The 21519-nt window shown below is 34.1% G+C and overlaps 2 protein-coding genes across 2 annotated transcripts; both read right to left on the bottom strand.

Annotated features, from left to right (window-relative positions):
- Positions 1-6467: 6467 nt before the first annotated feature.
- On the bottom strand, positions 6468-9461 carry LOC145565582 (putative WRKY transcription factor 53). Its single transcript, XM_081625538.1, has 3 exons — positions 9103-9461; positions 7910-8038; positions 6468-7044 (listed from the first exon to the last, which is right to left on the bottom strand). Exons 1-3 carry the CDS (start codon positions 9459-9461, stop codon positions 6468-6470), a joined length of 1065 nt encoding a protein of 354 aa, XP_081481664.1.
- Positions 9462-14268: 4807 nt separating this feature from the next.
- On the bottom strand, positions 14269-17522 carry LOC145565581 (uncharacterized). Its single transcript, XM_081625537.1, has 4 exons — positions 17509-17522; positions 16435-16758; positions 15865-15993; positions 14269-14947 (listed from the first exon to the last, which is right to left on the bottom strand). The coding sequence occupies exons 1-4, from the start codon at positions 17520-17522 to the stop codon at positions 14269-14271; spliced, it is 1146 nt and encodes a 381-aa protein (XP_081481663.1).
- Between the last annotated feature and the right edge of the window lie 3997 nt (positions 17523-21519).

Genomic DNA, 21519 nt, shown 5'->3' with positions numbered 1-21519 from the left:
CATGAAGATCTGATGATACCCCGAGAATGCGTCCATGAAACTAAGCAAGGCGTGGCCACTCGTCGAGTCGACTAACTGATCGATTCTCGGCAAGGGATAGAAATCCTTCGGACAAGCCTTATTTAGGTCCGTGAAGTCAACGCACATTTTCCAGGTACCATTGGCCTTCTGAACCATCACCACATTTGTCAGCCATTCTGGATATTGACAAGGCTCGATGAAGCCTGCGTCCAGCAATTTTTTGACCTCGGCTGCGATGTCTCGGTTCTTATTTGCGGAGTAATACCGCTTCTTTTGCTTGACTGGCCGACATGTTGGGTCGACGTTAAGCTTATGGGAGATGAGGTCTGGACTTATCCCAGGCATATCAGCTGCCGAGAAAGCAAACACATCTCTGTTGTCCCGAAGGAGTTGAATAAGTTCACAACGGGTGCTCGGATCGAGGTTCATCCCGATTGTTACACATTTCTCAGCATCTCCTTCGGTCAACTCGACCGTTTCAGTCTGCTGGTCCAGGTCCATTGTTGATGGACTGGACTCTTCACAATCTGGCCTGCTGTCTATATCAGCAGGAGTCCCAGACTTTTTCTTCTTTGGCTGGATCTCTGAGTCTTTCGGCTCAGATGAAGAACTAGCCTTTTCTTTTTCTGACCCTTTTTCTTTGGGTACAGAACCTTGGGCCGAAGCACTTAGACCTTTCGGCTTCTTTGTGCTCGGCTCTCTTTCTTTTTCTTTCTCCTCCTCATCCTCATCGTCGTCGTCTGGGCGACTAGTGGATGGCTTGAGGTAGTTGCACTTTCGGGCTTCCTTTTGGCTGCCCAGGATCCTTTCGGGGAAGCCGGCGTCTGAAACGTAGATCATCAGCTGATGATAAGTTGAGACAACCCCTTGGATCTCGTGAATTATGGGTCTCCCCAAAATCACGTTGTACACTGAAGGAGCGTCGATGACCAAAAATTCGGTCATGACATTCCTAGCTGCTTCGTCGCAGCCGATGGTGACAGGAAGTAGAACCTTCCCATCAGGATAAGTTGAAGCCCCATTGAATCCGGATACTGGGTAGGATACCGGCGTAAGGTGCTTGGGCTTCAGCTTGATTTGATCATAGGCCTTTCGGAACAAAACGTTTGCTCCGCTACCACCGTCAACTAGAACTGTGCTGACGTCGTGGTTGGCCACCGTGGCGATGATCACCAACGGGTCCTCGTGAGGGTATGTCACCCCCCGGCAGTCAGCGGCTGTGAACGTCATGTTCGGCACCGGTGACTGGGGTGGCTAAATATCAGCATGATTCACCTGGTGGGTCAGAGCCCTGAGGTGACGCTTGTGCTCCCTCCGAGAGCATGTTCCTCCCGAGATAACATGGATTGGAGGGAATTTTCCTTCCGCAGTTTTGCTGTTCTTTCGGGGGAAGTCAATTTCTTGCCGAGAGTCTTTTTCGGACTTCTCAGCCTTTTTTTTCTCGCGGTGATCCGCGATATATTTTTTCAAGTATCCCTTCCGGACCATATCCTCGATTTGGTCCTTCAACTGGATACACTCCTCAGTGTTGTGTCCCGGTGATTCATGGAACTCACACCACTGATTCTTATTTTTTCGCTGATACCACTCGGGGAGTGGTCTCGGCTTTCTGTAACTCTGCTCCTCCTTCGTCACACTGTAGATCTTAGCGCGCGGAAGAGAGAGCGGAGTGTATGATTCATATCTGCCCGCGAAAGGAGCAGATTTTTCTTTCTTCGACTCGTTGGCCGAAGATTGTTCTGAGGCTTTCGCCTTTCCCTTTGCCTTCTGGCCTTGGCCTTCAGACGAGGGTGTTTGTTTTTGTTTCCCTCCCCCAGATTGAGGTTGGGTTTTTGCTTTGTTCCACTCTTCAGCTCGGATGAATTTATCTGAAGCATTCAATGCCTCCTCCAAGGTCCTGGGTGAATTCATGACCATGAAGTCGGAGAACGGCTCAGTTATGAGACTGTGCTGAAGGGCGAAAACTGCCAGCCCTTGATCCAGCGGAGAAATTCTGGATGACTCGTTGCTGAAGCGAGTCAGGTAGTCTCGGAGGCTTTCGGCCTCACCTTGCTGCAGGCCCATAAGCTCTGCAGTAGTCTTCTCTCGGCGATTTGCCGTGGAAAACTTGCTCTTGAACTTGGAGGACAGATCGTCCCACCCAGTAATTGAGCCTTCTTTAACTCCCTTGGAGATCCACGCTTGCGCGACCCCCTTGAGAGTGGTTGGAAAATACTTGCACCAAGTCGCCTCGGACCTGGGGCAGAGATGCATGTGAGCCTCATATGAGGCAATATAGTCCTTCGGATCCGAAGTTCCATCATAAGTAATGTGCGACGGGATTTTAACCGTCGGCACATGAGATTCCAGTATCCATTGCTCGAATGGAGAACTGGAGGGTAGCATTACGGCCTTGCCCTTATTCCCAGCCGAAGGGACCGCGCTCCGCCCTCTCAGAGAGGTAGAAGTGGTTTTCGTCCCTGGCTGGGAGGTCTGGGCCTCGGCTACAGGGTAGGAAAGGCGGTTGTGCACACTCCGTTCCCTATCGCCGAGACGGTTGTGAACGCTTCGGCGAGCAATTTCTGGCCGAGAGGCAGAACTGCTGCTTTTATGGGTTCTGCTCGTAATGAGCTGAGTGGAAGATTCCCTGAAGAAGTGAGAGTTCCTGTTTCTCTCCCTCTCAGTTCTCCAGGTATCCTCCTCCCATTCGCCAAGCTCCTTGAAAGAGGAGAGTTTCCCCCCCTCCTGGCCGAGGCTCCTCCGCTGGTTTCTGGTTTGCGGAGGGGTTCGGTCGCGTGGAGGTGGCATGTTCTGGGCCTTCATGGCTTCCATGAGGACCGCTAAGGCTCTCACTACCTCCTCCGAGTTGGGCCCTGTCAAGGGTGTCCTCGGCTGAGAGCGAGAGTGGGTGTGAATGCTCCGGGATTGTCTCCGGGCGTGAGATTGGGTCCTTTGAGTGGACCTGTTGTCCTCATTTGACCGAGGCGGGCTCGGTGGATGATTGGACTGGATGATAGGAGATTCGGATCTCTCCCTAGGCTCCTCATGAGAGTCGGGTCCCGCGGAGGGGCTCCTATCCCGAGGAGGAGACAGGCTAGGAGTGGGGCGTTCTAAGGGACCTCCTCCTAGTGATTTTCGGCGCTTTCTCGGAGGAGAAGCGCCATCGTTTTTGTTCTTGCGATTCTTAGCCATCGAAAACTAAGATTGAGGTAGAACGATTGAAATTGGCTTAAAGATTTTTTGAAAGTCTTCCCCACAGACGGCGCCAAATTGTTTCGGGTGAAAACAATGGGACCTTGCCGAAGGTCCAATGAAGTGGTGAAGACTGGGCTCGGTCCAAGTGATGTTGGGCCGAGGATTTCCTGCATAGCAAACACACGTAAACTAGCCTCGGGGGTGTTGCCGAGGAAGGCCCCTCCGATGCTAAAGTCAGTACAATGTGTAGAGAGAAAGCTATGCAAGAGAATTAATTGCTTGGGGCTTTGTGTGTATGTCTGTACAAATGTAATATTGATGGCTTTTATACCTTGGCATATATGGGAGAAGTGGGCCTTGGCCCAATTGACTTGCCTTGTGGACTGGTCTTGACTTTAGCATAATTGGAGAGTTGAACCTTGACCTTAGGCTTGTAATTGGATCATTTAATGACTAGGCCCAATTGAACTAAATTGGACCCAAACAATACTTATATTAGTCATATGATACAAGATCGAAAACATGTATTACCAGAGGATTAAGAGATACTACTCTTAATAAAAGTCAACGTGAGTCTAAAACTTATAATATGGATATATGTTAGTTAATTTTGTGAGTACAACCAATAATGTGAATTCGAAGTTTATCTTATCACTAGACTGTCTAGACTAGATATAGCTAGATACAGTCACACCTATCCTAAATACCACTATATCCACTTCTGTTTCTTCAATCATGTTCTTCTATTTTGTAACTTTGCATTATTATTTGAGCAAAAAGGACAAAATCCAGGGAGGAAGAAATTGCGAAATAAGGTGGTCCAAAAACTTTGATAATATAATTAAATTAATAGCAACATTATAATGAGTAGATATGAAAAAGGCTGCCTAACAAGTAACAATTGAGTTATATATATCTGTCACTGCATTGACTTTGAATTGCCTCATTTAACAACGTACACTTTTATTTCTATTATCCTCGTAAAGTTCGATCTTATTATTGCATGACATAAAAGCTGTGTTACATATTTTCGTGATTTTGCTTTACATTTTTAATGTGTACCTATGTAACATTATTGATGTCATGTAAGAGCAACTCAAGTCTTTAACATAATTGCTCAGATTGGACAATTTGATCATTTTTCTCTGTTCCCATGTTATCCTTCAAATTAGGTGATGTCCTTATTCATCTATTTTGATTTTTTTTTTTTTTTTCCGAAATTTATGTTTTAAACTACTTAATAAGTATAAAAATTGATAATTCATGTACTCTGTAGCACTCAACATTATTGGTGGCATATCTAGAGTTCTAGACTTGAATATGACAGACTTGGCATGTACTCTAGCACTCAACATTATATGACAAACTAATTTTGTATCCAACATTAGGGTAACTTTCTAATTGCCCCTCTTTTATCCATACATATAGTTAGCAAATTTCCGTTATTGCTCTTACTTTTTCTTAGTTTATATTGCTATATATAATAATTTCTTTACTCTGGATAGACGATTATATTCTTCCTTGATTTTTTTAATACATACATGCAACACAAATGTTTTGTTACTTGTTATAGTATTTAAAGGGTTGATTAGATCGAGCTAGTAACTCTATTTTTTTAAAAAAAATTCTGTAACAATAATCTAACTCTTTCCTTTATAGGGTTACTTTTTACTCCGTATTTCATATTTTCATCTCAATATCTTATCACATTGTTAAATTGCAATTACAATGAGATATATTACAAGTAGAAGAATAAAAAAAATTTAAATTTCATTGTAAATGGCTTGGATAGATAACTTTATGGAAAACCTGAACTTATTTACCTAATGCAATGATAAACTAGAGGTGACCAAAATTCGGGCCGGGTTGGGCTTTATAAGAAAACTCATGTCCAAACCCCCATTAAAAATATCGGGATTGTTAGGCCTAAACGGGCTTTTTTTTTACTTGCCCAAGCCCGTCCGTTTTTTGGGCGGATTGGGACATAGTTGATCACCTCTATGATAAGCGTGTTTAATCGAAACATAAGACCATCTCCAATGGTGAGACTCAAGTTTGGGTATTGAAATACAAAATGAGTTATTTTGTTACCTCCAATGGTGATACTATACCCGCTTCTCAATTTAGCAACTCATGTGAAGTCTAACTTTCCAATGGTGAGACTCTCTAAAGTATACAAATATCACTTTCAATTTATATATGGCCCACCAAATCCATTTCTTTTTTCTTTTGTGAGGAGTTGTTTTCTAATTTGTATTTATTTTTAAAAAAGAAAAAGGTAAAACTTAAATAAATAACAAAATATATTAGAATATTGACAAGAGACCCACATTTTTTGTCAAAAGAGATTCAAAGTTGAGTATCTAAACTTAGCAACTTTCTTTTGGAGTTGTTAAGTTTAGATACCAACTTATTGATATAAATTGCAAAAAATACTCTCTCCTAAAAATACTCATTTAAGTCTCCCCATTAAAAATGGTCTAAGACATAACCAAAGGAATGTTGATAGGTTCACATCTTTTATTTTAGTAAATGAAATGATCCCAAAGACCCAAAACTGTTTCACATCGTCAAATCTAATCAGATAGCCCAATTTCTATGCTTTATTCAGGCTGAGTAAAGACCCAAAACTGAATGAAATTGGGCCACTAACCACTTTGTAAGGCTACTGAAGGCCCATTTTGTTATTTTTGACATCTTCCTATCTGAAAATCAATTTAAATCTTGTGTAGCTCATTTCATCATTCATTCATTTGTGCTGGCACTCTACTTTTGCTCTATATTATTATTGAAATATTCATTTAGCTTAAAATTCTTTATATACACTCGGGTGTATCGTACATCTAACTAATCTAAGGTTAGTTTTTGTTTTTCATTTGATGATAAAATGAAAAATGATCATCAAAATAAGAACAAATATTCATGGGTGTACGGTAAATCCGAGTGTACATAACAAGCTCTCCATTTAGCTCAAAGTTTGAACATTAAATATATTTCACACAAAAAATAATTAACATAAGAAAATAAGTAGGAAAAACATTACGAGACGAAAGAAGCACCATGGAACAATGATTGCCTATTATATATACCTTTCATATCAAAGACATTTGATCATGTTTTGGATAAAAGCAAGTACAAACGCAAAACTGTTACACATTGAATGTGTTATTCTTTTGTTTTTTTTTTTTTTTTTTTTAAAAAAAAATAATCTTACTAATTAGCTAAAAAAAAATTGCGTACTTGTAACTAGTGTATATGTATATAAATGAGAATTACTGAATGTAATTTGGGTTGTGAAAGAAAAAATCACGGTCAAATTCACCTTGATCAAATGAAAGGTGTGGTGCAATATCAGAATAATGATGAGTACCTGAAGAAGAAGATGGATGCATATGTGTAACTACTTCTGGAACGAACGCGCCTTGTGGATTATAAACTTTCTCATTACGATGATTGAAGTCAATCATGTTCGCTTCACCACATGAAGGAGATTGGAACGTACTTGTAATTGTGTTTGTAGAAAAACTATGATTAATATAATTAGGCATTGTTGTGGGAATTTGATGATGAGTTTGTAGAACGGTACTACTATTACTACTAAAGGGTTTGATGTCTTTTTCAAAGAATAACATGGTTTCCTTTGATTGTTGACTAGGAGGATATGCTATGATTTCGATGGACTCGGGTTTTTGTGTAGGGTTACTGGGAAAGGAGGAAGCGGAAGCCTTAGAACAGGTGTGCATACCGCGGTAAATGACTTGAAAGAAGGCAGGGTCATCTTCGGTTCTTTGTACTAGCTTTGTAGCAAAACATCCTTCAAGTGTTCTCTGATTACACCTAAAATATGCCCTGCAAACATCAACTTAATGGTACTTATTAGTTACTCCGTATTATTTAGATGTTTAGGACTTAAAGAAGAATACTATTAGTCTGTTACATATAACTATTATATACTACGTATAAGTAATAAGTTATATATATAACAAGTAAGTTGTTAAGCAACGTTTGTTGTAGTAGCATTCTTAGGCTCTTATTTTTGACACAAACATTCGTTCTTAGGCTCTTTGCTTCGGTGAATATATAGCATATGTTAAACATGTATGTCACGTTCTTTAGATTTGTTGATAGTTGGATAACTACAGTCTTCAGGCAGCCGAGGCAGGTAAGAGTGATACCCTTTTCAACTTCCAGTTTTCATTCGTGCAATATCAGGCCACGGCGAAGACAGTAACATCTAGTCCAAAAAAAAAAGAAGACAGTAACACTAGGAGATCAAGAAAGACCGAGATCCGACTAATGGTTACACAACATCATATAGGACTAAGGCCCCGTTCACTTCGCCTTATTTTTGCCTGCTGAACTGAAATTAATTTTGCCAAACTTAAATTATTACTGAACTGAAATTAATTAGACTGAACTGAAATTATTTTTACCGGTGTTTTCTGTTATAATTTTTCTGAAATTATTTTTACTGAACTTAAATTTTTTTTGCTGAATTGAACTTATTTTCGCCAAACTGAACTTATTTTCACTGAATATCATTTTTTTTAAGGTAGAGTGAACAGGGCCTAATAGGTGAACGCGTGACAAATTAAATCCAACTAGTTCTCCTTCAATCATTTAGGACATCTATAAGATTATGAAATGCAAAATCAAACAAATAATCAATCCCATTATATATATATATATGCATGTAGACTAGCTAATTAGTTACCTTGGAAATTTAGCTCCAAGAATGTCCTTTTGTCCATATTTTCTCCAATTAAAACCGTCTTCAATCGGGCCTTCAAGCCCGTTTTTCGTACAACCTTGCACTCTTTGTGTCACTTGAGGAATAACCCTTCTACAATAACATAAAACACAAATTTATATATAATTAAGAACATATAAAAGTCTCAACTTGATCAACATAAACACATTTTAGATGTTTTTAAATTAGAAGAAACATTATCTTTTTGGGAAAATTAAATTATTATCCTGGAAATTGTGGAGACAGGTGATACGCATGTTAAAAATCCAGTGTGTTTGCAACAAGAATTAGCTTAACCTGATACTAATCAAGGAATCAACCAACCACAAAAAACAAAAGATACTTTACTAATTTTAATTATATTGCAGGAAGTGTAGCTAAGATAGATTCGACTAGGTCGAATCATATTACACTTCAGATTACAGAATATGCACCAATCGAGCTAGGTCGATGTGGGATAGCTGGACGATGTTACAAATATTTAACATGAAAATCATAAATTTTGGTAAATGTCATCAAGAATCAATTTTTGCTTGGTTTTAATCTGAAAAATTAATTCAAGGAAATAAACAGAAGATCAAAATAGAGAGGAATTGAACGTACGGACTGAAGGGGAGAAAAAAAAAATTAAACATGTACTCGTAAATATGCAAAATAAATCAAAATTTTTAAATAATTAAATTCATTTCTTTCCTAGGAAATCTACTTTCAAACTTGTGAATGTTGTTCTCCGATGTATCTACTAAAAAAAAAAAAAAATTTAAATGTGATAATTAATTTACATAGGAAAAAAAAAAAAAAAAAACCCTTAAATTCCATTAAACACTATTTAACCTACCAAAAATTGAACAATGAAGCAAAGCATGATGTAAAATATTTGCCTAATTATTTGATCAAATCACTATAACCCCACCCACACCCACCTCTATATCCAAAAAAAAAAAAAAAAAAAAAAAAAAAGAAGGTCATGTTTCTTATTTTCATTCATTCATAATAGTAATGTTGATTAAATATTATATAAATTATGTATTGTTTTTTAAAATTGAGGCAAAATAAATCTAGCTACATGTAATAAAATAAAAAAATAAAGTCCTAGTTAGAATAGATCAGATTATAATCTATAATAAGAATTTACAAACAAGAAATAATTGTATTACCTCAACTTTTTGGGATCATTTTTAAGGTCAAATGGATGTTTGAAATCTCCATTATTATCAGAGTCTTGACTTTTAGGGCTTCCACTGAAAGAATAAGGAGAATCAGTTGTTGTTTGTTGAAACAACTTAGACTTAGATAGGTTGTTGCTTGGATCATATTGCAAGATCTGTAATGACCTCTCAAACTTGGCTAATATCTTTTGAGCAATCAATCCGTACGCATCGTTGTCGTCGTTGCTAGAGGATGACCGTGGTTGTTCATTGTTGAGAATCATCAACAACAGCTGCTTGGTAAGATCTCTCCCTTCAACAAGCTCATTCACTAATTCACCCTTTTCTGAATATTCATTTTTCTCCATTTAGTAGGTTGTGTTTATGTACTTTTCTTGCCCAAAATAGCTTATTATACTTTTCTTTTTTTTTTTTTTTTTAAAGCAAAGTGTATTACACTTCTATGCTAATGAAGTATATATAAGGATTATGCTAATTGCTAGAGCAAGAAAGATGATAGGGAGTAATAATTAGAAAGAAGAAAAAGAAATTAAATGACATAAATATTATATTTGGAAATTAACAAGTTTAGAGATTATTTGTAATTTTTATTAAAGAGTATTACTACAACCTTGATTTGCAACAATAACTCTGATTGGTCCATCTTTCCTCTTTATATAATATGTTATTTTTACTAGTTAGAGAGGAAAACTGCGACCTTAATTAGCAATAAACCTTCGTCGGCTTAATTTTTCCCTCGTTAAAATATGCAATTTTTATTAGTTTATTAAGAGAAAGAAATTGAAGGATCATGATTGGGGATGAAAACTTTACAAAGCCTAGCAAATGCAAGTGGGATAGACTTTAGAAAAATGGGTTTGGTACCACCATATTATGAAAATTATAAAATTCTATCACTATTTAAAATAAATAAATAAAATAAAAAGACGTCGGCTATTAATTAAGCTAGTTTCTCACTTTGTGGCATAAAGAGAGACAAGGAAGAGGAAGGTGGTATGGCATGTATTTGAGTAATTTGACTTCTGACCAACAGACATTGAAGAGCACACTTTGATCAATAAAACTTCAAAAACGCATTTTGTGTAATTTTAGTTGTCATGTTTAGGAATTTGAAAAAAAAAAAAGGAACGTCAATGTCACCTCTACAAATTCTTAAATGGAATTGTTTACACTAATTTATTGTGTACCATTAACATTAGAGACACTATGATTGTTTTATTAATAATAATAATAATAATAACAATAATAATAATAATAATAATAATAATAATAATAATAATAAAAGTCACTATATTAAAATAAAGGTTATTATATTAAAATAAAAGTTATTGTAACATTATAAAAGCTATAAGAGGTTAATTTTTTTAATTGAATTTTTAATCTACTGGTCAATATGAATAATAAATGTCATTATGTTAAAATTAAATTAGGGTCACTATGTTCAAAATAACGTTATACTTTAGGTTCACAATAACATTAAAGGTCACACAAGTTTTAATAAATGTAACTATGTTAAAAATAAGGTTACTATATTAAAATTAAAGTCACTATGTTCAATATAATGCCAGTTTCGTGTATATACCTAGATAACAAAACAAAACATGATCTTACCTATCTCATATATAAACAACCAAACATGTAAACCTGTAAATTTATATTATATAACTAACCTTTTTTAATTTAATGAAAATGTATAATTCCTACTGAATTTAGGTTGAATTTTTCCAATAATTTAGGCATTGTTGTACTATATGTATTACAATAATTTGTTCCATGTTTGAATTGTAACCAATTGAATCACTTGGCAAGTGTTGGAGCTATTGTTTGTGCTTTATCCGAACTTGGCAAGTGTTAGGTGCTTGTGCTATTTTGGGTGAATGGAACTTAACTTTTTCAAAAATGCATCATTTTTCCAATTGAACTTGCTTTAAATTATCCAAAAAAACATTGTATTGTAGATTACTAAGGTTGATTGTCACATTTTGTTGATTGCATTCGCTTTTGAAAAATAGGTGGAGATATTGTTTGAACTTGATCCTTATTGCTAATTTGTTTTGTTTTGGTCTCTACTTGAAAAAACAAAATCCAACCACTTAATCTCTACACTTGTAATGAACATAAATGCGGTTTACAGCATCACCAAAAAAATTTTTAGAAAGTCTCATATACAAAATTTTTCAATTGAACCCGTTTTATTTTGAAAGTAATTTCCGCATGGGTTTCACGGTAACATAATCATTAAACTTGATGGTCTTAGTAGCAGTATGTATTTAGCTCTTCACAATTCAAAGAACCATCTCCCAACTCGATTTGGGTCAAATAATTCTGGTTGTTTAAAATTTAATTAGGTTAATAATTAGTCTAATTTCATGTTGAAGCGAAATTGATTCTGGTCACCTTGTGTATTGAGTCAACTTTTTTTTTCGATTAGTTTTATTTTCAATTCGGGGTATTATGGGTTGCACACATGAGCATTCAAATGTGTAAATAAATGAAACATTAATATATTGTAAGAACAAAAGAAAATTGTGCAACAATGGGATGGAGTAAATATTTCTTGTAAATATTTGGCAACCATACATTAGAATAAATCTAGCAAGACCAAGTTGATATTGTTTTTCCAAATATATTGGCCTATATATAATATCGTGTATCCTTATAAATTACAAACAAGTGTGTAAATCCTAACAGTAGGTTAACATTGTCTTCTCACTACAAAATAAAAGCTTTTTAGCAACTAAGTTTGGCAATAGATTTTTAGAATGTTGCTAAATAGCAACGAATATAATTTTTTTCATTGCCTAATTAAAAGCGACATTTTATGCTTTAGTTTTTTAATAATTAATGGCTACATGTTTTTGATTTGTTGCTGTTTAAAACAAATTATCTTACTAGTTGTTACTAGATGGAATTATATTTTTCTCTTGTTGTCATATAAACTATGGCAATAAATATTTTATTTGTATTAATTTAGAAACAAACAAAAGCAATGAATTTTTGAATTGTTTCCATTAGAAACAAGTCGTTTAAACTATTGTTGCTAGATGATAACGTATTTTTTTATTTGTTGTCATTGAAAACAAGCGTTACATTTTGTTGTTAATTTATATGTAGGCTACTTTTTGCTGCTATTACGTATAAGCTATAATGACATCAAATAGAGACGGATTTCAGTTTCGTCTCTAATTTAGAGATGGATTTTTTATTTCGTCCCTAATTAGAGACAGATTTTTCAATTTCGTCTCTAATATTTCGTTCACTTATTATAAATTATATGCATAGAGGTAAACAAATAGTACTTGGTATAGTTGGTAAGAGATTCACCATGTCACTTTTGTCACAAGTTCGACTCCTACCAATTGCGATTCTTGAGACTGGGGATTCAAAGAGCCTTACATGCAAAGTCGAGCTAAGTTGACTCGAGCGAGGTTTGAGGTTTCAGATTGGTAAAGGCCGGGATTGGGTTGAACCGAAATGCTAATAGGGATTGGGTTTTTGTCTCGTAGTGTTGCTAGCAACTAATATTTATGATTTGTTGCTATTTTTATGAACCAACTTTAATACTTTGTTGCTATTTTTAGGAACCACCATTAATAATTTGTTGCTATTTTAGGAACTAATATTAATAATTTGTTGCTAATTTTAGCAACAACCAAGTTAATATGTTACCAAAGTTGGCAATGAATGCACCAAAAAAGCAACCATCATGGAAACTATATTTAAATGGATGCAACATTGCAACAAAATTACTTTGCAACTGGTAGCCAAAATCCCATGGCAACAAGCCTTTTAGCAACAACAAATTTTCATTTCCAACCCGTTGCTAAATAGAGTTGGCAACAAATTTTTGGTGAATAGCAACAAATTTTAGTTGATGCTCTATAGACTTAATTTTGTAGTGTCTTCCCCTAATTTGGTGTCTATATTCTAACAATAGATATAATTATTAATGGGTATTTGATATTATTTGAAATGTAAAACAGTTACGAGCCAACCAGAATAATCTATTTAACCTTGATATACAGGGTACATATTACACATACAATGATACAATTGTTTAAATCATGGTAATGGGTTTATCATCATGAGTTGTTGGAATTGAAATTCCATTACTTACATGATACAAAATTTCAAACATATATACAAAATAATCCCAAAGCATGACCCGTTAAATCATTATAAAGAAATTTACTTCCAATACATTTCAAAGATAATCACTACAAATCTACAATTAGTGCAACGTTTACATCATTTGTTGATTTCAAACCCAAAGGATTAAAGAGAGCACTCAGTCTCAATGTGTACAACTAGCCATAATAGGAAGGCTAAAATTGAAAATATTAAGTTAAATCAAATATTAATTACACTAATTAATCAACGTGTGATTTTTGTTATAATAGGTAGTATGTACTATATTACAATGTCAAAGCATTAAAGTTTTATTATGGACCACCATACACAAAAATGTTGTAATAGATACATAATGAAATATCTCAAATTTATACTCCGTAAGTAATTTTCTTTTGTAAAGGCAAAGTAGTATCTCTAACTAACAATACTATAGTTGCATATTAACACGGCGTCAGTATACATCAAAATTAAGACATATAATAGGTCAACAAAAAGCCATCAAATTTAAGACATATAATAGGTCAACAAAAAGCCTCCAACTTCCAATTAATTTTTAATAATCATTATTATGTTACAACTTACAAGAACTACATACCGAACAAGAATACACAAATCATTTATAATCAAATATTGAACTGAAAAATAAGAAGAAAAAAATTAAATGTGGGCACATAAACAAAATTGTTAGAAATTAAATTATGAAACTAAAGGAAATAGGTAGACACATACACTAATACTACCGCCATCCAAACCTATTGTCACGTTACTAGTTCAAATTACACAATAAATAAGACAATAGAACTTCTAGATGGAAGGAGTATCTAGTACGAATTAAAGTATCTAATTTTTCTTGAGGACTTTCATTCACTTAACTAACCCTAGGAAACAAATGCATTCGGTCGATCTACTCCATAGATCACTAATTCGTTACTCAAATTAAAAAATCGTACCTCGGCCTACTAATTGTTGTTTGTCGTCCATGGAAAAATGTATGTGCATAAACAAATACGAATGGAAGTACCATCATAGATAACAATTTGGGTTTTCAAGATTGAAAACATCATCAAATTCACCTTGATTATCAAATGAAAGCTCCGATGCAATCGTTGGGGAGTTAGCAGCCGATGTAGATGATGGATGGACACCATTTTGTTGAATCAAAGCACCTTGTAATTGATGATCAACATCAATACTATTCTGATTATTGTTATGATCATTGAAGTTGTTGTTCATTAGACATTGAGAAGATTGGTATGTTGTGTATGTACTTGAATTTGTAGGAAAATATCCATGACCAACAAAGTTATTATTAGTATTTTGATGAAGCAATGGATTAAAGGATGAAGGGAAGGAAAAGGAAGGACATTTATTTTTTAGGTTGATAATATTATTATTATGAGTGGTAATAATAGGTTTGATGTCTTCACCATTATTGTCTTTTTTAAAATCCCACATGATTTTTTGTGGTTGTTGTTGAGGATGTGGATGTTGATGAGGAGTGTAGATTAGGGTTTCGATAGGTTCGGATTTGGGTGTAAGGTTTTGAAGGTGGAAGGACGAGGAGGAGGAGGAAGCTGCCTGAGAACAGGTGTGTTTGCCACGATAAGTGACATCAAAGGAGCTAGGATCATCATCACTTCTTTGCACTTGCTTTGTGGCCAAACACCCCTGGAAAACTCTATGTGTACACCTATAATATGCCCTACAAATATCAAGATCATAGTAATTATTATTGTATTACATGAATAAATAAATACCTTTAGGTGACATTTGGTATGAACATTGAAAGAAAGGAAACAAATAAGAAGGTGGAGGAATCATTTTACTCTATAAATTACCTTTTCAATTGTTTGGTTTAACCATGAAAAGGAATCACTTAAACCTGACTTTTTTCTTTTAGTTTGAGAAGGGATAGGATAATTGTTACTTTAGGTTTTAAAGTTATAATAACAAATAGACTGAAACTTTTATTTCTCGATAATAGTAATTGTTACCTAAACCTTCTAACTAAATACTCGGTAACAGTAATAATGATTTAGTTGAATTTGTTTCCAGCCAAATATAAACACATTATATATGTTCCGTTAATTAATCTATTTCCACAAGGAATCACATTATTTGTCCCGTTAATTCCACAAGGAATCACACATATATTATGTTTATTACATACGGAAGTAAATTATGGACTTGTTTAATTAGAATGCATGTAGTAGATGATACAAATATATATTAATCAATGTCTGCAATAATGAGAACTTATTAATCATGCAAACGTTATTATTGTACTAAAAAATGTCTTTCAAAAAATATATAAGTTATCACTGATAATTCAGGGATAGGTATCAATTTATAAATTAACTCTTTAATTAGCTGGAAGAATGCATGATTAATGACTGAACTACAACCAGAGTTTGCAAACTACTGTATATAATGAGTACGGATTAATGGATTATTATATACTAATATTGATACCTGTTATTTGAAGCTTCTGTTATGCTTAAATTTCCTTGTTTTATGGAATTTCATATGATGATAAGGATAAAATATGCAATAATATTGTATTAATTAAATAATAGTTAAGTAATCCTAATTATGTACTGGACTGATTACATTACATACCTTGGAAAATTGGCTCCAAGAATGTCCTTTTGTCCATATTTTCTCCAATTATAACCATCTTCAATTGGTCCTTCGAGCCCACTGCTAGTAGAACCTTGCACTCTTTGTGTAATTCGAGGAGAAATCCTTCTGTAATACGAAGTACATAGTATAGTTAATTTGATCATTAGTTTAATTAAGCACGATTAATGAAATTGATTTGATGATAAAAATGGCACATATTGATGAGGGTATCTTTATCACAACAGTGTAATGATTTTCAAAACTAAGACCTACAAATTAAATGATATGATAAATTAAACATAGAAAACAAAAAATTTATGTTTATCATCATGATTCTTCCTATATTTATCCACAAAAAGTTAACAATACTACAATAACAAACAGTAAGAATCAAATTTGAGACAAGTTTGTAAATAAAGGTCTCGATATACACAACCTTATCCCTATAATCCTATATAGTCAACGATCACAGGAAATCACAAAAAGTGAATCTTTCTTTAAACTGGATCTGTCGAAAATTATCAAGTCTAATGAGTCAAATTGAATCTTCACATGATAGACACTTACCTTTTTTTGGAGTCATCTTTGTATTCAGCTGGATCTCTGAAATCTCCGTCAGAATCTAGGCTTTTAGGGTTTCCACTAAAGGAATTAGGGGAGTCATTTGTTGCAGTAGTTGTTAGCTGAAATTGAAACTGATTCATTGGATCATATTGCAAGATCTGTAATGACCTTTCAAATTTGGCCAATATGTCTTTAGCCATCAATCCATATGCTTTATTGGAAGATGAGTGTATCTCGTTACCAAGACCCAACTGAAGTTCCCTAGTAAGATCTCTCCCTTCAACAAGCACATTCACCAAACTCTTTGAACTCATATCATTCACATTGCTCCCCATTATTTTTCTTTATTTCTTACCAAAAATAAGCCCTATAAAACCAACACATATATATATGATTCAATCAATATATATATATATATATATATATATATATACCTCATATATTTCTTGCTAACTAAAACTAAACACAAAATACTAATTATTGTAAACTTATATATATATATATATATATATATATATATATATATATATATATATATATATATATATATATATATATATATATATATATATATATATATATATATATATAGCTTCAAAAATGGAAAGATAAGATAATTAAAAACAAATTAAAAAAAGGGACAACATGAGAGTCAACTACACAAGTTGTAAACTCATACTAGTAAATAAACACAAGTTGAGGATTTTGATATGGATGAATCTTTCAATGGCGCCTAGCTAGCACACGCAAGTTGCACAATGGCTTTAGCTAGCTCTTCAACAATCGGGGGAGCCGGGTCGTCGTGCCACCCTCTCGCGAGATCCCGAGATCGAATCTCAAAGAAGCATGCTTATCATGTAAATAGCTAACTAGACCGAACAAGGGAATGATATAGAGAGAAAGGGTAAAGAGTGTGTTAATTACTCACCTTTGAATTAGCTAGCAAGCTAAAAAGATCAATTATTTGAGAATATATGGCTTGTTTCTACGGTCAAATGTGGCTCGACTATTACACACGGTCTTGACTATTAACGTAAGATAAGGTCAAGAAAATAAAGTGGAATATTATTAATCAACTTATTGATATCCATAGTTAATTAGTTAGTATGTACTTATCCCTTAATAATACAAAATGCATATCCGCGTTTCTTACTCCTAAGTTTTTATTAGAAATAATATTATAGAAATGAGAAATTTGCCTATTTATAGTAGCTGGATTGAATTTCTTTTTTTTTTTTTTTTTTTTATTTTAAGCTATCTCGACTTTGGTAATGTCGGCTAATTATACTAATTAATCATAGTATTATCATTTTTTAATTTTTTTTTTTAATATGTAATTACTTGTTCAAAAAATTTATTAGGAGTGGATCGTGAAGTTGTTTCGTCATGATGACATTGCATAATCCCATATCGACATGTGGCATGATCTAGGTGGCACCAAACATCAAATTTAATGTTAGTAATATATCTCGAGGGGAAATGTGTGAGTAATCTTTGTGTTATGATTAATGGACAACATTAACATGTGTTAGCATATATGATGCTGTTACTCATCAATCCTTTAAAAGCTAGAGAGGGGTTAACTTGCATTACCTACTTAAACATGTTAATTGTTTTAAAACATGTCATATTTCTACTTCTCATGAATTTGTCAGCCAAACAATACAAAATAATTTATTTCCTAGAAATTTTAATGTTTTTTGATTTTTTTGTCAACCAAACGACATTTAATCTAATACAGTAGAACCTATTCTGAATGACTCAACCAATTAGCATGTGAAAGGTTATAGATCACAACGTAATTACATCAAAAAAAAAAAAAAAAAAGTCGAATGAAAAATATCTCTGCATTTCATAATACACATACACTTGATCAACCTTTTTTCGATAGTTATACTACCTCCGTTTCATAATATTTGCAACGGTTAGACATTTTCTACTCACACTTTATGTCATGATCAAATCGTTGCATATAATATGAAACAGAGGTAGTGTAATAAGTTTGACTATGGTTTAAATTTTTTTTTTTTTAAACAAAGAGAACTATATAAATAAAGAGCAAGTGACAAATTACAACCTAAAGGAACTAAAAAAAGGAACCTAAAACAACCAAACGCACACAAACATAAGTAAAAACTTGTGTACAGTGGTAGATAACACACCTAAACAAACCCACTACTAGGCTAGTGGAGGAATAACGAAGTGAATAAATTAACGAGAGAAGCCTTGTACCACACCATTTACCACCGAGCCTGGACAACCGAATGAATCTTACCATAACCTTTCTGCGGACCGAAAATTGCCAAGTGTTCCAAAACCCTCGAGATGGACAGTGAGTGTTGGATAATACTAATGAAGGGAACTGAAACTTGCAAAGACATATAAGCAAATTTGCGATGGAAGTTGTGTAAAGACGAAACAATCAGAAGTTGACTATGGTTTAATTGTTTTAAAACAAACGAATAAAAAAAAAAAAGAGAGAAAGAGAGAGATCATAGTATGACTAGTATCTACTTAAATTTGGTTCCCAACTTTTTTGGTAAGTACAAAGACTACATACTAAACTACTAAAGTATCCTCATTCTACTATTTCTTTCTTTGTTTTTTTTTTTTGGAAGAGTCATTCTACTATTTCTTGTGAAAAGGAATATGAATTATGTACCACCTGATCCTTTTGCTAGGTCGTTGCATAATACAAGTGCACACCAACTATCCACCAACACTACCAAACGAGAACTTTAAAAAATTGGAAAATTGCTCATTCTTAGTTCCTATTATCGATAATTCTTTCTTAATAGAGAATATAATAAAGAAAAAAATACACTTTAATAATCCCAACTTTGCCCAATTTATTTTAAATAATCCCAACTTTCGATTATTCTACAATGATCCCAACTTTCATATGTGTTTTCTTTCTTCAATCTCAAACCTGTCAACAAAAGTCAACAACCCATTATTCTAGGTTACCAACACGTGTCAACACGTGATTGGTTTATAAATTAAAAAATTAAAATAAAAATAAAATAAAAAATCCAAAACAACCAGCCACCACGTCCACCAGCCACCAACAGTGGCCCTTCTCCCCGGCCTACTCCCGAACCACCACCTCCCAGTCCCTAGCCACCAATTTTCGTCGGCAAACCACTATAACACAGAAAATCGGCCCCTCCACCCCAAACCCACCTCAGAAAACGGTGCCCACTCCCTCCCACACCACCGAAACTGGCCATTCCTCCCTTCCCTAAACTCAAAACCGAACTTCTCCCTTCTCTAAACCCAGAACACCGACCTTCTCCCTTTCCACACAGTCGAAATCGGCGCCCTCTCAATTCCCACACCACCGAAACCAACCTTCTCCCTTCCCTCAACCCAGAAATCGACCTTCTTCATTCCCCATCTTCAAATCCGTCCAAAGCTCCCAAGTCCCAACGTTGCTTACGGTTCCAGGGCTATTTTAATCGGGGTGGAGGTATCAAAAGTTGGTGGTGGGTGTCAGAAAACAGAAATCAGAGTCGGAAATAGGGCTGGGTGGGGAGGCCGTGGCCACCGGTGGTGGTCATGGCAGGCTTGGGCTTTGATTTTTATTTTTTAAAAAATTTTCTTTTTTTAAAAATACTTATTAATTTTTTATGAACCAATAAACAAGTGACACGTGGCAATTATATTTTTTTAACAAAAAATTAACCCTTTCTCCAGGTTACCGGTAAATGGGATTGAAGAAAGAAAACGCACATGAAAGTTGGGATCATTGCAAAATAATCGAGAGTTGGGATTATTAAAGTGAATTTTTCATATAATAAAGGAATATCATAAATTCAATTTTATACACTAAAAGACATATGATTTTGTCTACTAACTTAAAAATATATATTTAAAACAGCTTAATCTATGAACAACAACCCAATATCTAAAATAATTAATTAAGGTGGGAAAAAAGTAGAAGGGTTGAAAAAAAGAGTATATGACATCAGCATGAAAACCAATGCTTACGTCGAAAATAAATAGGTCATCCATTATGGTCAGACCATCCACGCACTAAGCTCAATCCTAGCCTCAATATATGGGATATGTTCCTATTATTTTAAAACCTTAATTCATTGGAAATTAAAACATCTTTTAACTTTGATCCATCTCCTAATTATACTAATGTAATAATATTGTTTTCTTTAATTGTTTACTTAGGTTGGTGTGCAGTGTGCACATTCAGTACATTTAGGGCGAAGATTCCGCACCATTTTCCCTTCCTAGATCTCCCTCTCCTCGCTTGTTGGGACAATCGTACAAAAAATTTGTTCATACTTCTTATCCACACTCACCGGTGTGGTTAGAGATCGACATTGCTAGAGGTGTGCAATGACCGTGCCCTCTATACTTGAGCTGGTTTTTACAATCTATAATTCCCTTATAAAACGATCTGTCTATATATTATATAACAGATTGGTTGTATATATGTCATATTGTCAAAGTGCACATGCCTCAAACCAACACCGGCCAAGACACCAAATTAAATAATACAATTATATATATATATATATATATATATATATATATATATATATATATATATATATATATATATATATATATATATATATATATGAAGTACGTAATAGACTTTAAAAACTCATAAATTTTGTGAAATATGGAGTTGCTTGAAATCATTATTAAAATTATAATAATAACATTATGGTCATACATGCAAGGTTTAATACGAGTAATTAGTTGTGGATAATCTGATTATCTGTCATATAACTTGCTCTGTATATGCTTCCATAACTTAAACTAGCTAATGTAATTGATACCTATATTGTCACACACATAAACATAAACATAAACTTATATACTATGATGGCATGCCATTTATATAGTACTATTGTACTAATATTCGATCCGACAAAATATTAGTAGTACAATAATAGTAATAGTAGTAGTACTAGATTGAAATCTACAGTGAGTATCTATCTCCCAATTGTAAATTTCATTTTTAATTCTTGGGAGAAAGTGCAGCCATTCAGTGATTGAGAATTTGAGATGCCAACGCATTTGTTATTGCTGAGTAATTAAGTAATGTAAATTACATTAAATTAA

Source organism: Chenopodium album, chromosome 10 (assembly GCF_948465745.1).
Source record: "Chenopodium album chromosome 10, dcCheAlbu1.1, whole genome shotgun sequence".
In the NCBI taxonomy this organism is placed as follows: domain Eukaryota; kingdom Viridiplantae; phylum Streptophyta; class Magnoliopsida; order Caryophyllales; family Amaranthaceae; genus Chenopodium; species Chenopodium album.
This window is presented reverse-complemented; position numbering and strand designations above follow the sequence as displayed.